The following is a 12279-nucleotide window of genomic DNA, read 5'->3' as shown; positions in this document are numbered from 1 at the left end:
CTCACCGCCTGCTCAGCGGGCAGGCTTTGCTGGATTTGTCCAGCCTCTCCAGCAGTTGCCCTCAACTGGCCCCTTCGGCACTCCAGTTCTCGGCGCGTGCAGCCCATTGGCGCCGCACCAGAACTGGCAGGCAGACCAGTCTGCTTCCTCTTCTGAAGAAAGCCACTCGTCACCTGCGCCGCCTCCTCTCGCACCGTTGTCCTCCATCCCGCCGGCCCCCATGCCTTGGCCAATGCCGGCGCCTCCCAGTGACAACACCTCAACTCTGATGGAATTGGCGTCCGATTCCTTTGCGCAGATCGCGCCAGTCAACAGTGAGGGTCCAAGGCAACCTCCCCAAGATCCGTCGTCCAGGAACGACAACTCGGGCGTATCTCCCATGCTGGAGATTCCACAAGCGACGTCAGGCGATTGCAGCACATCCACCGAGATCGGTGGTAGCGCTCGCCCAACCTCGCCCAATGACGAGCAGACCATCGTCTCTCCCGCCGAGCACACCATAGCACCGGCACCTGCACTCGGCCAGCGCACCCACCCCAAGTTCACGCCCGTCGCCATGGCAGAGCCGATTCCGTCGACCCTTACGCCAAGATCCAGTGGGACCTCTACTGAGTCGACAGCATGCGGACACCCGTCCCTCGGTGTCGAGGAAGCACCTGCTTCCCAACAGGCCAGGCCTATGCCATCGGCCGCAGCCTCCGTGATGGCTGTCGACCCTTCGTTCGACACCCTCCAGCCATCTTCGCCCAAGGTGTTCTCGCCGCCAAGCTCAACACCTTCATCGTCAAACGTGCAACAGACGGTTGGGCACATCTCCTCGTCCCCAAGGCAAGCGGGCCAAGTCACTACCCCATCGGCTCCCCTCAACCCTGCTCTCTCGAATCCGACTCCAATCAGCTCAACTCTCGGGGTATCAACTCCATCTAGGCTGACCCCGCTTGCCCCAGGTCGAGCACCACCCTTCCCTCGGGGTGCCGGCCCCAACACGCGCCCACCTGGCACCTCGCCGCCGATTCGGGCGCCACCAAAGAAAGTCGACGCCTCGTCCTTCTTGAGGAAGCCTGCGGCGTCGCGTATCAATAAGAAGTGGGGCAACGACTCGGCAAGGCGCGCAAATGAGCCTCCACCTGCTCTGATTCCGAGGAACGAGCCGGTTGAGCGGATTGAGCCTTCTGCGAGGAAGGCGAACGCGGCCAAGAACGTCGCATTGGAGGCCGCGGCAGAGAGTGTACTGCGCACTGCCGAACAGAGGGCTGGCATCCCCTCGCACCTACCTCGCCCAACGCCTGGTACACCATGGCCGGAGATGATGCCATCTACTGGTTCATCGGCTCCACGGGCGGCCACACGCCCAAGGTCAGACGAGGAGCTTCAAAGGGAGCTGCTTGAGGATATGGAGGCCGAATTTGCCAAGGACACGCATCACTTCCTCAGCTGATGACCCTCTTGAGAGCTCCGTCGAGCTGCTGGGAACTGCGTCGTTGTGTCATAGCCAATAGATTAGAGCTTCGATGAAGACAGTGTGTTTGCACATACGGGTCTCGGTTTCACTGCCAAAAATGCATTGTAGCGCGCTGCACGCGCATCAAGCCACGGTCGTCCGAGCCTCCACTTTCCCACGATCGTCCGTGGCAGCGCCACTTGATCCGCACGCTGCCGAGTCGGTGAGCACAAAGCCATGGCTTGCCGCGTGCGCGCTCCTCGGCCGTCGTGCCAACGACGCCGAACTCATGCGCAGACTTCACCGCCCGTACGTACGGGTTGCACACGGAACGGAACTGACAGTCCGTGTACACACAGTAACGGGCCTATTGTGCGTCATCGGCGACTGTTGTCGCCCACCGAAGATACCCCCACCGACACCCGCACACTCGCACACTCGCACCTTGTGTGTTGCAATCAACACACCATCTGCTGCCCCTGACCCATGCACCGCTCCCACCCACTCTCTGTCGCCAGCGCACACGCATCCTACTTCTCAACTGCTCTTCCCTCCATCCCCTTCTTACCAACACTCTCTCACTCACTCTACCTCCCACCAAACATCAGACAACGCAACACTTACAACCAGTCCACACGAGCAACATGTCCGGCGACGGGCGTGACTCGGACGTCTTCGAGTCTCTCCGCCTTCAAGCGGAAGGCTTTGCCAACTCGACTATGGTAGGCTAACGACACGCACCGCCGCTAACACGCCCAGCCTTTCATGGCCGCCGTCATTGCCAAGATGTCGGAGGACGAAGATGCCGACATCTACCACCACGGCCGCACCCTCAGCCTGGAAGAGCACCGCAACAAGTGCGTTGACTTTATGGCGTATCATTTCAAGGTGAGTGTAACACGACACTTGTTGCCACCTATGAGCCTGACTGACACCGCGCAGAACAAGTGCATGGAGGCCACATGGACCGTGAGTGTCTGCAGACGCGGATGGCGTCATTGGAAGGATGAAAGGACGGGCTGACCCTGCATTAGCCCGAGTTTGAGGACATCTTTTTGCAGACCAAGGACGCCAACAAGATCAAGACTGCTGTCATTGGCACGGTCTATGCCGAGCAGGCCACTCTCATGGCAGAGAACGCTCATCAACCGGTCACCGATTTGGCCACGGCCGACGACAACGTTCTGTCTCCCGAGGAGGTGGAGTATGTGCTCGCGGCAGCTCAAGAACTCAACACCAAGCCAGCAAAGGTTGCCACCGCGGTGGTGGCTCACATTGTGAACCAGTGGAACGTATCACCGGCCCCGCCTCTTGACCCCCAGGACTCGCCAGCGCACCACATTCCAATTCAGCACGCACATGTCAGCCCCGAGCAGACCTACCCGACGCCAGATGCCCACTGGACTCTGCCTGTCGCTCCAATCAACCACTCGACGCCCGCTACCACCGAGACTGCGGACTCCTCGCTCGGCCCTCAGACTGTCATCTGCGCGCCTGAGCAGCCTGCACCAGCTGGCGCAATGTGCGTCATCGCTACCCAAGTCCTCTTCGATCTGGCCATCCCCACCCAAGACCCTACGTCGCGTGAGCTCGTTACTCCAGTCGCAGTTGCCGAGGCGGCCCCTCCTCAGCCGATAATCGACGTCTTCGGCCAGAATGTTGGGATCACGCACTCGACCGACGCCGCGTTCACCTCTTCTGAGAGCAAGGCTCCTCTCACCTGTGAGCCGGTCCAGCCTGTCACAGTGCTTCAGGCTACGGAGAATGGTGCTATCTCGTCCTCGATGGTGTCGCCACCTCCAAAGCCTAAGCTGAGTGACCGCTTCGGCCCATCCAAGGCGACGTCGGCGGCTGCGACGTCGGCTGCTGCGGCCCCGGCGGTTCCGACCCCAGGCAGTTTGTTTTCTGGTATTGCCTGGCCGGTGACTCCTCCGTCCTCGATGGCGTCGTCACCTTCAAAGCCTAAGCTGAGTGACCGCTTCGGCCCGTCCACGGCGACGCCGGTGGCTGCGACGTCGGCTGCTGCGGCCCCGGCGGTTCCGACCCCAGGCAGTTTGTTGTCTGGTATTGCCTGGCCGGCGACTCCTCAGCAGCCTGACGACATCAACATGGCCTCGGCCGGGCAGGAGTCTCAGCTCATGTCACACACAGACGCGTCAGGCAGTCTGCTTAACGGCCTGGGTCCCGGGAACGGATCCACCCCCACGCCACCTCAGTCGAGCCTCTTTAGCGCATCAGCTCCCTCTCAGACTGCCAACGCCAGCACGCCGGTTGTCGGCCCCATTCCCAGTTTCTTCCCCAACAACAACAACGGTGCCACTGCCGCCATCAGCCAGCCTGCCGTCAACAGTACTCCCGTCTTGGCCCAAGTTCCCAGCCTTGGCGGTGCTTCGGCGAGTGGCTGGACGACGGGCACCAGTTCTGTTGTGAACGGCACTGGCACGCCCGCCCACAACCACAGTCTCCCGGGGTCATCCATCGCCTCATTCTCGGACTTCAAGGCCGCCGAGAAGGATGCACGCCCGGTGCAGGTGGCCCTCACGGCGGAACAGAAGGAGAAGGAAAGGATCCAGGGATCGAACGAGGCCAAATACATGCTCAAGAAGCTTAAGTTCACGCCTGGAAGGCAGCATGCTTTGGTTCGCCTCCTTCTTCCAGTGAGAACAATCCGTGCTGGACCGTGCTGACTTTCCAGCCAGGTGGTTGCGAGAAGATCAAGGCCAATCCCCGCGCTCGCCAACTGCCTGAGCCGAGGGCTGGCGACCGCTCGTGGGCGCTTGAGCACATGGAGGATGTGTGCTCCCAGTGGACGCCGTTCAGGCGCATTTCTTTCGTCCTCACCATCTTCGGCGTGAACGAAGATGAGCCAGCGGCTCCCCAGTCGACCGCACCACCTGTGACGCTCTCCAACTTTTCCCCGCCAAGCTACAACGCCCTTGCGCACCAGAACGCGACGGGTTTTGCTCGGGGCGGCCAGGAAGCCCAACTCGGCAACACGGCCACCTTGTGGGAGAAGGGGGACAAGGTCCGCCGGGGTTCTCTCCGTCGGTGAGCGCTCCCAGTGGGAGCGCCAACGCCCGTGAGGATGGTTCATCCTCTTCCACGGGCACAAGGGCCTTCCCTGTTGACCAGCACATGGCCAACGGTGAAGGCAAAGCGACTCTCGAAGACCGCGAGATCGCAGAAGAAGACGACCAGATGGTCGACCGCAGCAAGGTGGGCGACGACGGCGACCACACTATGCAAGACTCGGAGGCGAGTGGCAGCGGGGGCAACACAACCGCTCCTGTCGTCACTTTCCCTCCACACGCGCCTTCGGCGAGCCTCTCCGCCTCGGCGCCAACCCAGCCCAACAACGCACCTGCGGGTAGCCAGGGCTGGCAACCAACTAGCTCAACCTCGTCCACTGTGAGCGCCCCCAATGGGAATATCTCTTCCTTCGCGGGCAGCACCGGTGGCGGTAACACGCCTCTCGAAGACGGCGAGATCGTTGAAGACGACCAGATGGTCGGCAGCAGCGAGGTGGTCAGCGACGGCGATCACACAATGCAAGACTCGGAGGCGAGTGGCAGCGGGGGCAACGCAACCGCCCCTGTCGCCACTTTCCCTCCCCCCGCGTCGTCGGCGAACCTCCTCGCCTGGACGCCACCCCAGCCCCACAACGCACCTACGGGTAGCCTGGGCTGGCCATCGTCTGGTTCAGCGTCGTCCACCGTGAGCGCCCCCAATGGAAACACCTCTTTCTTCGCGGGCAGCTCCGGCGGCTTCAACACCAACATGACCGCTGTGCCCTTCGGCTCGAGCTTTGTCGCCTCGGCGGCAACCCAGGCCAACAACGCACCCACGGGTAGCCTGACCTGGCAGCCGACCAGTTCAACCTCGTCCACCGTGAGCGCCCCCAATGGGAATAAATCTTCCTTCGCGGGCAGCTTCGGTGGCTACGGCACGCGGCCCAGCGCTCTCGTGCTCCCCCCAAAGGTCAAGGACAGGGTAATCTGGTTCAACAAGGCAGATGAGCTGGAGGACCAAGACATGGAGGACTCGCAGACAACCGCCGAGGGTGCCGCCTCGTCGTCGCCAACTGTCGGCCTGCCCCAGTCCACCAACGCCTCGCCCCCATCAGTGACACCAGCACGTCAACAGCAAGGCGCCCACGCCATGATGGGTTTGTCGGCAACACAGCAACCCCCGCACCTGCCAACACCCCCGCCAACGCCGCCATCGGTGTCACCACCATCCACTCAGGCAGTGTCAACGTCACCTGTCCCAGCGTGCGCTCCCTCGCAAGCACCACAAGCTCCCTCGCAGGAGCAGATCTCACCGCCTGCGATCACGACGCCGAGCCCGCCAGCTTTGAACGCGTCGACACAAGCTCCCTCGCAGCCACAGATCTCATCCCCTGCGATTCCCCCACCGACGGGCTGGACGCCCAGTCCTCGCCCTGCCGTCAAATCGGAGGGGCTGGCAGGTGGTTCCGCTTCCAGCAACAGCTGGAGCTCATCACCATTCCCCAAGAGTCCCCCCGCATCCACGTCAGCAGCGCCAGTGGTGTCCACTTCCAAGCCGCCGCCGTTCTCGGCACTGGTTGGACCAGCAACGAAGCCAGTCCAAGTGCCACAGAAGCCACTCGTGGCCCCGTCCACCGGGTGGAAGCCTCCGCCGCCGCCTCAGTTTAGCAGCGCCTTTCCTCTCAAGGAGGCCCCGGCGACGCCGAGCCCCACGCCAAGGCCAGCAGCACCTGTGGAGCAAGAGTCAGTGGCGGCATCTGACGTAGGATCGTCGACTGCACCAGTGGCCGCACTCGATGCCCCGGCACCCGAGCGCCTTGGCCAGGCTTCTGCCAGCAACTTGCAGTCGCCAACCTCCGGTGGCTCATCGGCACAAGAGCAAGAGCCCGAGCCCGAGCCCTACAAGCCCAGGCTCAACTCCAAGATGAGGAGCCTTGCGAGGGGGTGGTTTACGAACCACCTGGGTCAGAGCACCCCATCGGGCTCGTCGAGTTCTTCGCCCTCTACTTCTGGAGCTTCTGGGTCTGTCTCTCCCCTCGCCTTGAAGACGCCGCCACACGGCGCATCGTCTTCACGCCGCTCTCCGCCTGGTAGTTCGCCTCTGGGTAGGCAGTCGTTCTCGGCCGCCACCCTCGCAAAGGAAGCGGCTGATGAGGAGGCTGCGGCGGTGGCACCGATCGTCACGCAGCGCAAGCGACGTGAGCGTGACCACACCGAGCAGGTCGGAGTCCCCGACGGGACCGCGCGCCCGATCAAGGCACACTTGAGGGCGTCCGGCAAGGGCAAGGGCCCCCCGGTGGCCGTGGCTGCTGGCTCCTCTGTTGCCGACGAGGCTCCGACTGCCTCCAAGGACGAGTCTGTGGCCCAGGTCCCAGCGGACCCACCGACCTGCGACCCGTCGACCTAGGCATCTCGTACGCGCTGGACCCCCGACGGTGAGGAGGAGCATTGAGTGCTTGGGAGAGGAGGAGATGAGGAGGGGACATTGTGAATGACACTGTAGATAGATGTGCTGTGCACACATGGACTCGGCATGGAGACCCACTCGCCCACCCCCGTTGCCCTCACACGTTCACTGATTTGCCTTTCATGTCGCTGCGCCACCACTTTAACAGTACAGCAGCTCCTCATCTATCCAGACCAAGCGCTCTCCATCCCGCCAGTCTGGCCTCTCCGCCCCACGCCGAGGTGCAGAGCTCGCTCCGCTGCCCACGCTGCGGCGTCCACGCTGGCTGCACGTGTGACGCTGTGAAATGATCCCGTTGTGTGACCAGCGCAGGTCCAAGCTTTTGTGTGACGTGTGTGTGGCAGACTCGGGTCCGTGCGTGTGTGTTGCTTTAAGACAAGCGCCACAATCACGTCGAAACGCTGCCCCCGCTCGACATGCATCACTACATCACCCATGCTGTTGCACGTGAAAGCTGATGCACAAGTCTTGCGCTTTGAAACTGCCACCGCACATGCATTGTGTTGAACGTCACGGCGTGGCCGACGAGCGGCGCGGACAAAGCGGTAGAAGGTGCGACAGCCCCCTTCGCACCTCGGCGTGCGTTGAAGTCGCACCCAACACACACCACCTGCCATCAGGGGTGTGTGTTTGTGTGTGTGTGCTTCTATCAACTCATCCCCATTGTTCCTGACTCCAGCACAGCACCAGACTGGCCAAACTGGCCAGACCGGCAGCACTCGCCCACGCCCACCCACTTTAAAATTTGCGTTGCAACCCCTCTCTTCACTTCAACATACCACCACCATGCTGCTACCAGCCAACATGCTGGTCTCACACCACTTGCGTCCCACCCCCACCACACCTCTCATCAATCTCGCTGCGCAGTTCATGGCTTTGAACATGCCTGCTGCTGATGTTGCGCTGTCGAGCTCTGCTCACGCGCACACTCCGATCTTCTTGGTACTTCCCCTTGTCCTGGCTCTTATCCTCGTCCTGGTAAGTCAATCAACCAAACCGTGCTCCCCTTCCTCACCCGCCACAGTTTGAGCTCTCCATGCTCTCGTCGGCACTCGTCTTCGTCGTCCTCGTTTTGCCGCAGGCTGCCTACTGGCCGCTTGTGTGCGGAACGATGGAGTTCGATTTCCTGAATGACCTGATGCCTTGGGTACCGGTGGCCCAGATAGCACTCGTCATTTTGGTTGTGAGTTGGCGTGTTTTAACTCTACATGGCGCTGACGCATACCAGACGGTCATTCTGGCACACAGGGCTATTGAGAAAGCCTCCGCTGATCAGCGGGAGGTGAGTGCTGGTGGTGTCCTGTTTGGTGGCAACGCTCACGCACCGCAGGACCAAGCCACCGATACGTCATCCGTGGGTGGTATGTCTGGTACCGGCCAAGTTCCCAACACGGAGGTGAGATAGACGTGAGAAGTAGAGTGTCCCAGTTGACTGACAACGATGTTCGCAGCTTGGGAACACCGTTCGGGTCCGCAAGCGCGTCGTGCCCGCTATCGGCAAGTCCGTTGAGCCTGCCACCACCAAGGTCTTCGTGTCCAACGTCGCCAAGCCCGTTGTGCCCGCCTTTGAGGCTCCCACCACCAAGGTCTTCGTGTCCAACGTCGCCAAGCCCGTTGAGCCCACCTTTGAGGCTCCCACCACCAAGGTCTTCGTGTCCAACGTCGCCAAGCCCGTTGTGCCCGCCTTTGAGGCTGACTCCACCAACGTCTTTGTGTCCACCGTCGCCAAGGGCGCCTTTGAGTCTGGCGCTGCCAACGTCTTCGTGTCCACCGTCGCCAAGGGCGCCTTTGAGTCTCCCACCGCCAACGTCGTCGACTTCGCCGTTGCCAAGAAGGCGATCTGGCGTGCCGGATGCTGGGCACTGGCCGGTATCGGCCGTCGCATGGTCACCGTGACCTACTGGTTGACTGAGTGCCTCGTTTGGCTTTGCAGCCAATACGAGGCCTTCGGCACTCTTCTCGACAATCTCGACGCCGACCGCCGCCCTTCTTTTGACAGCCTTACCACGGAACCACTTGCCGATGACCCTGCTCGCCTGGTCAAGCCCACCGAGCAGCGCCGTACCGACGACCTGGCCCTTGATACCGAGCTCACGGAGGAGCTGCCCTTCACCAACCACACAGCTATGCTGGCTGCCGAGCAAGTCGTCGCCAACAATCAGGTTGTTGAGGTGGCTACCCCGGCTGAGCTTGCCAAGCAAGTCGTCGCCGACGACGTGGGTGCTGAGGATACGGTTTTTCCCGCAGAGCCTACCAAGACCTTCGAGGCCACTGAGACTGCCGAGCCGAACAAGCCCTCCGAGGACCCCGAGTGCCCCAAGCCTGCCGAGGCCACCAAGGCCATTGACACCGCTGTCGCCGACGACCTGGCTCCTCTCTCCGAGGCCACCCAGCAAGTCTCCAACAGCAACCTTGCCCCTCCCCTCGAGTCCACCGTGCTCGTCGGTGAGGACATCGACCTCGCTGCCGACAGCGACTCCGTGACGGCTTCCCCGGCTACCTGCGCCCGTCCTTCTCCCTCCGCCCCTGCCACCGATCTCCAGAAGCCAGTCGAAGACGTCTCCGACAACGCTTCTCGGGCTGAGCTGCTTCAAGCGCCCCCGACTGAGATCACGGGTAACTCACCCACGCTGGTTGAGAGTTCAAAGGCTGTGCAGCTTTCAGCACCTACCATTGAGACCCCGCAGAAGGTACCCGCGGACATTCCCCTCCCCGCTAACCCGCTCTTGCTCCCGGCCGACGTCCCCCTGCCACCGAGCCGTCCCTCGTCTCCCACGGGAAAGACGACACGAGGACGCCGTGCAAGGCGAGGGGCCAAGAAGGAGGAGCTGGGCGACCCTCCCAGTTCGTCTCTCTCGGCGGCGGCTAACGGCCCCAGCGGTGACGGCGCCTCTGGCACCAAGGAGGGAAGCGCCTCAGGCAGCAAGAGTGGTCCCTCGGACGGCAAGAGCGGCAATGCCTCTGGCAATGGTGGCAACAAGAACGGCAACGCCTCGGGTAGGAAGGGCAAGAGGCAGGACAACGCATCTGCCAGCAAGAACGGCGGCGGCTCCGGTTCTGGCGGCGGCCGCAGCGGCGACAACAAGGGCAGCGGCGGCGGCGGCAACAAGCGCGGCGCTGGCGGACACGCTGCCGGCGCCACCGCCCCAACCCCCTTCTGAAGAAGAGGCGAAGGAGTGGGCGGTGGGTGCATACCACCTCTGGGAACTTCGCGGATCCTACATCGTCCCCCCGCCTCTACCCGAAGACCCCGAGTCCGAGCTCGACAAGTCCGAGCCCGACAGCGCCGAGTCTCCGCTTGCCAACTCCGGCTCCGAGTTCGACAGCGCGAAGTACGTGCTGGACCCCCTGGCAATTGCTTGGATTCTGCTTGGAGTGAGTAATTGAGGATGGCACGGCCTAACGACGCAGATGAAGGGATTCCAGCGCGAGTGCCTCCGCTACAACTCGTGGCAGCCTGCGGAGCCTACGCGCAAGGCCCGCGAACGCGCCCTTCGTCATGCCCAACGTAATTGGGATGCGGTCGACAATGAGTTTCTCAAGGCCTTGGGAAGGCTCATCCTCGCCAGGGCACCACCGTGGTATCGCCAGGCGACCCACCAAAAAGTCGCAGAGTCGACCCCAGTTGACAAGTCCCATGTCGACAACAAGAAGGGCCATGGCGAGGTCGACAACGGGTTCAGTGGCGCAGACGGGCTGGGCGCGGGCCAAAAGACGTTTAGTCGGGAAGAGATCCTCTCTGCTGTCATTTCCGCCTTTGCTAAAGTGGAGAAGTCGTTCTCCTTAGCACGCAGGACTGGGGCCCTGGTAGAAGTCAAGAACACCTTCTCCCTCAAGGCGGGCATCAGTGGCACAGGTACCGCAGCCATCGGCGCGACCTTCGGCTCCACTCTGACCCAAGCCACACCTCGCACGGCACCAGCCCCTCCAGCACCAGCACCAGCACCGGCACCAGCACCAGCCCCAGCACCAGCACCAGCACCATCACCAGCTCCTCCGGCACCTGGCTTCAACATGGGACTGGCTCCCGCGCCGGTGACCCAAGCTCCACCCCCGCTCGCCTTCTCCATGGGACAGGCTGCGCCAGCGACCCAGTCGACATCGACCACACGCAAGAAAGGCGGCCCTCACGCCGGAGGACGCCGACCCCGGCCATAGGTGGGAGATTGACAAAGATGACACGCGTTGTACTATAGCTTGGAAATTGTGTCTATGAACCAACGTGATGATCTACGACATGCCAGTCGCTGGCAGGCCACGGCTCTCGACTTCTGCCTTCTGCACTGGGGGACGCTCACGTCTAAGTACATATTCTGCATGAATGTTTAAGTCCATATCCACAGCTGCCTACTTTACTCGCCCAATTGAATGTCACTGGCGCGTCTACGAGTCGAAGTACTAATCGTCAAGCGAAAGCCTGCTCATCAACGTCTCGAGTGTGGGTGGGGGACGTGGTTCGGGGCGTGGCTCAATATCTACTAATCTCTCCTTCCATTGGACACTCGAGCAGACATGAATTGAAACGGAGTGATCGTCACCCATCTCTTGCCGCGCGCTGGACATCGCCTGCGCAATCGCTTCCTCAAGAGGCTGAACGGGGACTGTGGTGTTGAATACCTCGTCCAGCCCGACGATGACTAACTTCGAAAACTTCACAGAGCACGTGAGCGGTTCTTGCAAGGTTTCAGCAACGAACTGCTTGATCTCTGAATGGGCGAGGCCTTCGATACGGCCCTTGAAGTGAACTATGAGCAGGCGTAGAATTGGACAATCGTTTCGAACAGCTCGAACATAAGCGGCGGTATCGGCGTCATCCGACCTAGTAGGACGACCGGCGGGCCATATGACTGGTTCGGGCGCCCTTATGTTGGAACTGGGAGAGTACAGCGGCCAGTGAAGAATAACTACATCCGTGACGTTGGAGATGTTTATAATGACGAAGTCTTGAACAAACCACCTCGCCGGAAGTATGACGTCGAGTTGCTCAAATTGGATACCGACAAGTGAGTCGATTTGAAGAGCGGCTGGTTCCGTTGGAACCATGAGCAGTGGTGTGTTGCGGGCGGGCTGGGCAGCGGCGTCGAGAGACCCAGCGGTATCATCAAGCTGGACACCAGCAGGGCCAATAAGGCGAAGACACCGTGCCAAGCTGTACAGCAACGCCACGGCACGAGGTTTGACACGGTCGAAGCTGCCGCGCCAGCCGCCCTTACACTCGACGTCGCAATTTTCGACCGTCATGCCATACAAGGATCGCTCCACCGAGATCCGAAGGTCATGACAGGTGGCACGCAGCGCCAGTAGCGTTTGCGGAGCGGCATAAGTGACGATTGTGTCCATAATATTGGCGTGGAACGCGTAAC

The 12279-nt window shown here is 61.6% G+C and overlaps 3 protein-coding genes across 3 annotated transcripts; all 3 read left to right on the top strand.

Annotated features, from left to right (window-relative positions):
• Window positions 1–220: 220 nt before the first annotated feature.
• On the top strand, window positions 221–1438 carry LOC62_07G009577 (uncharacterized protein; the record flags this gene model as incomplete). The annotated part of the gene is made up of 1 exon (XM_062776130.1): window positions 221–1438. One exon carries the CDS (start codon window positions 221–223, stop codon window positions 1436–1438), a length of 1218 nt encoding a protein of 405 aa, XP_062632114.1.
• A 647-nt stretch (window positions 1439–2085) lies between these two features.
• Window positions 2086–6856, top strand: LOC62_07G009576 (uncharacterized protein; the record flags this gene model as incomplete). The annotated part of the gene is given in 6 exon segments (XM_062776129.1): window positions 2086–2163; window positions 2201–2329; window positions 2384–2410; window positions 2476–4098; window positions 4137–4489; window positions 4504–6856. 6 exon segments carry the CDS (start codon window positions 2086–2088, stop codon window positions 6854–6856), a joined length of 4563 nt encoding a protein of 1520 aa, XP_062632113.1.
• Window positions 6857–7952: 1096 nt separating this feature from the next.
• On the top strand, window positions 7953–11074 carry LOC62_07G009575 (uncharacterized protein; the record flags this gene model as incomplete). The annotated part of the gene is made up of 4 exons (XM_062776128.1): window positions 7953–8099; window positions 8368–9913; window positions 10008–10291; window positions 10328–11074. The coding sequence occupies 4 exons, from the start codon at window positions 7953–7955 to the stop codon at window positions 11072–11074; spliced, it is 2724 nt and encodes a 907-aa protein (XP_062632112.1).
• Window positions 11075–12279: the final 1205 nt, after the last annotated feature.

Source organism: Vanrija pseudolonga, chromosome 7 (genome assembly GCF_020906515.1).
Source record: "Vanrija pseudolonga chromosome 7, complete sequence".
Classification (NCBI taxonomy): domain Eukaryota; kingdom Fungi; phylum Basidiomycota; class Tremellomycetes; order Trichosporonales; family Trichosporonaceae; genus Vanrija; species Vanrija pseudolonga.
This window is presented reverse-complemented; position numbering and strand designations above follow the sequence as displayed.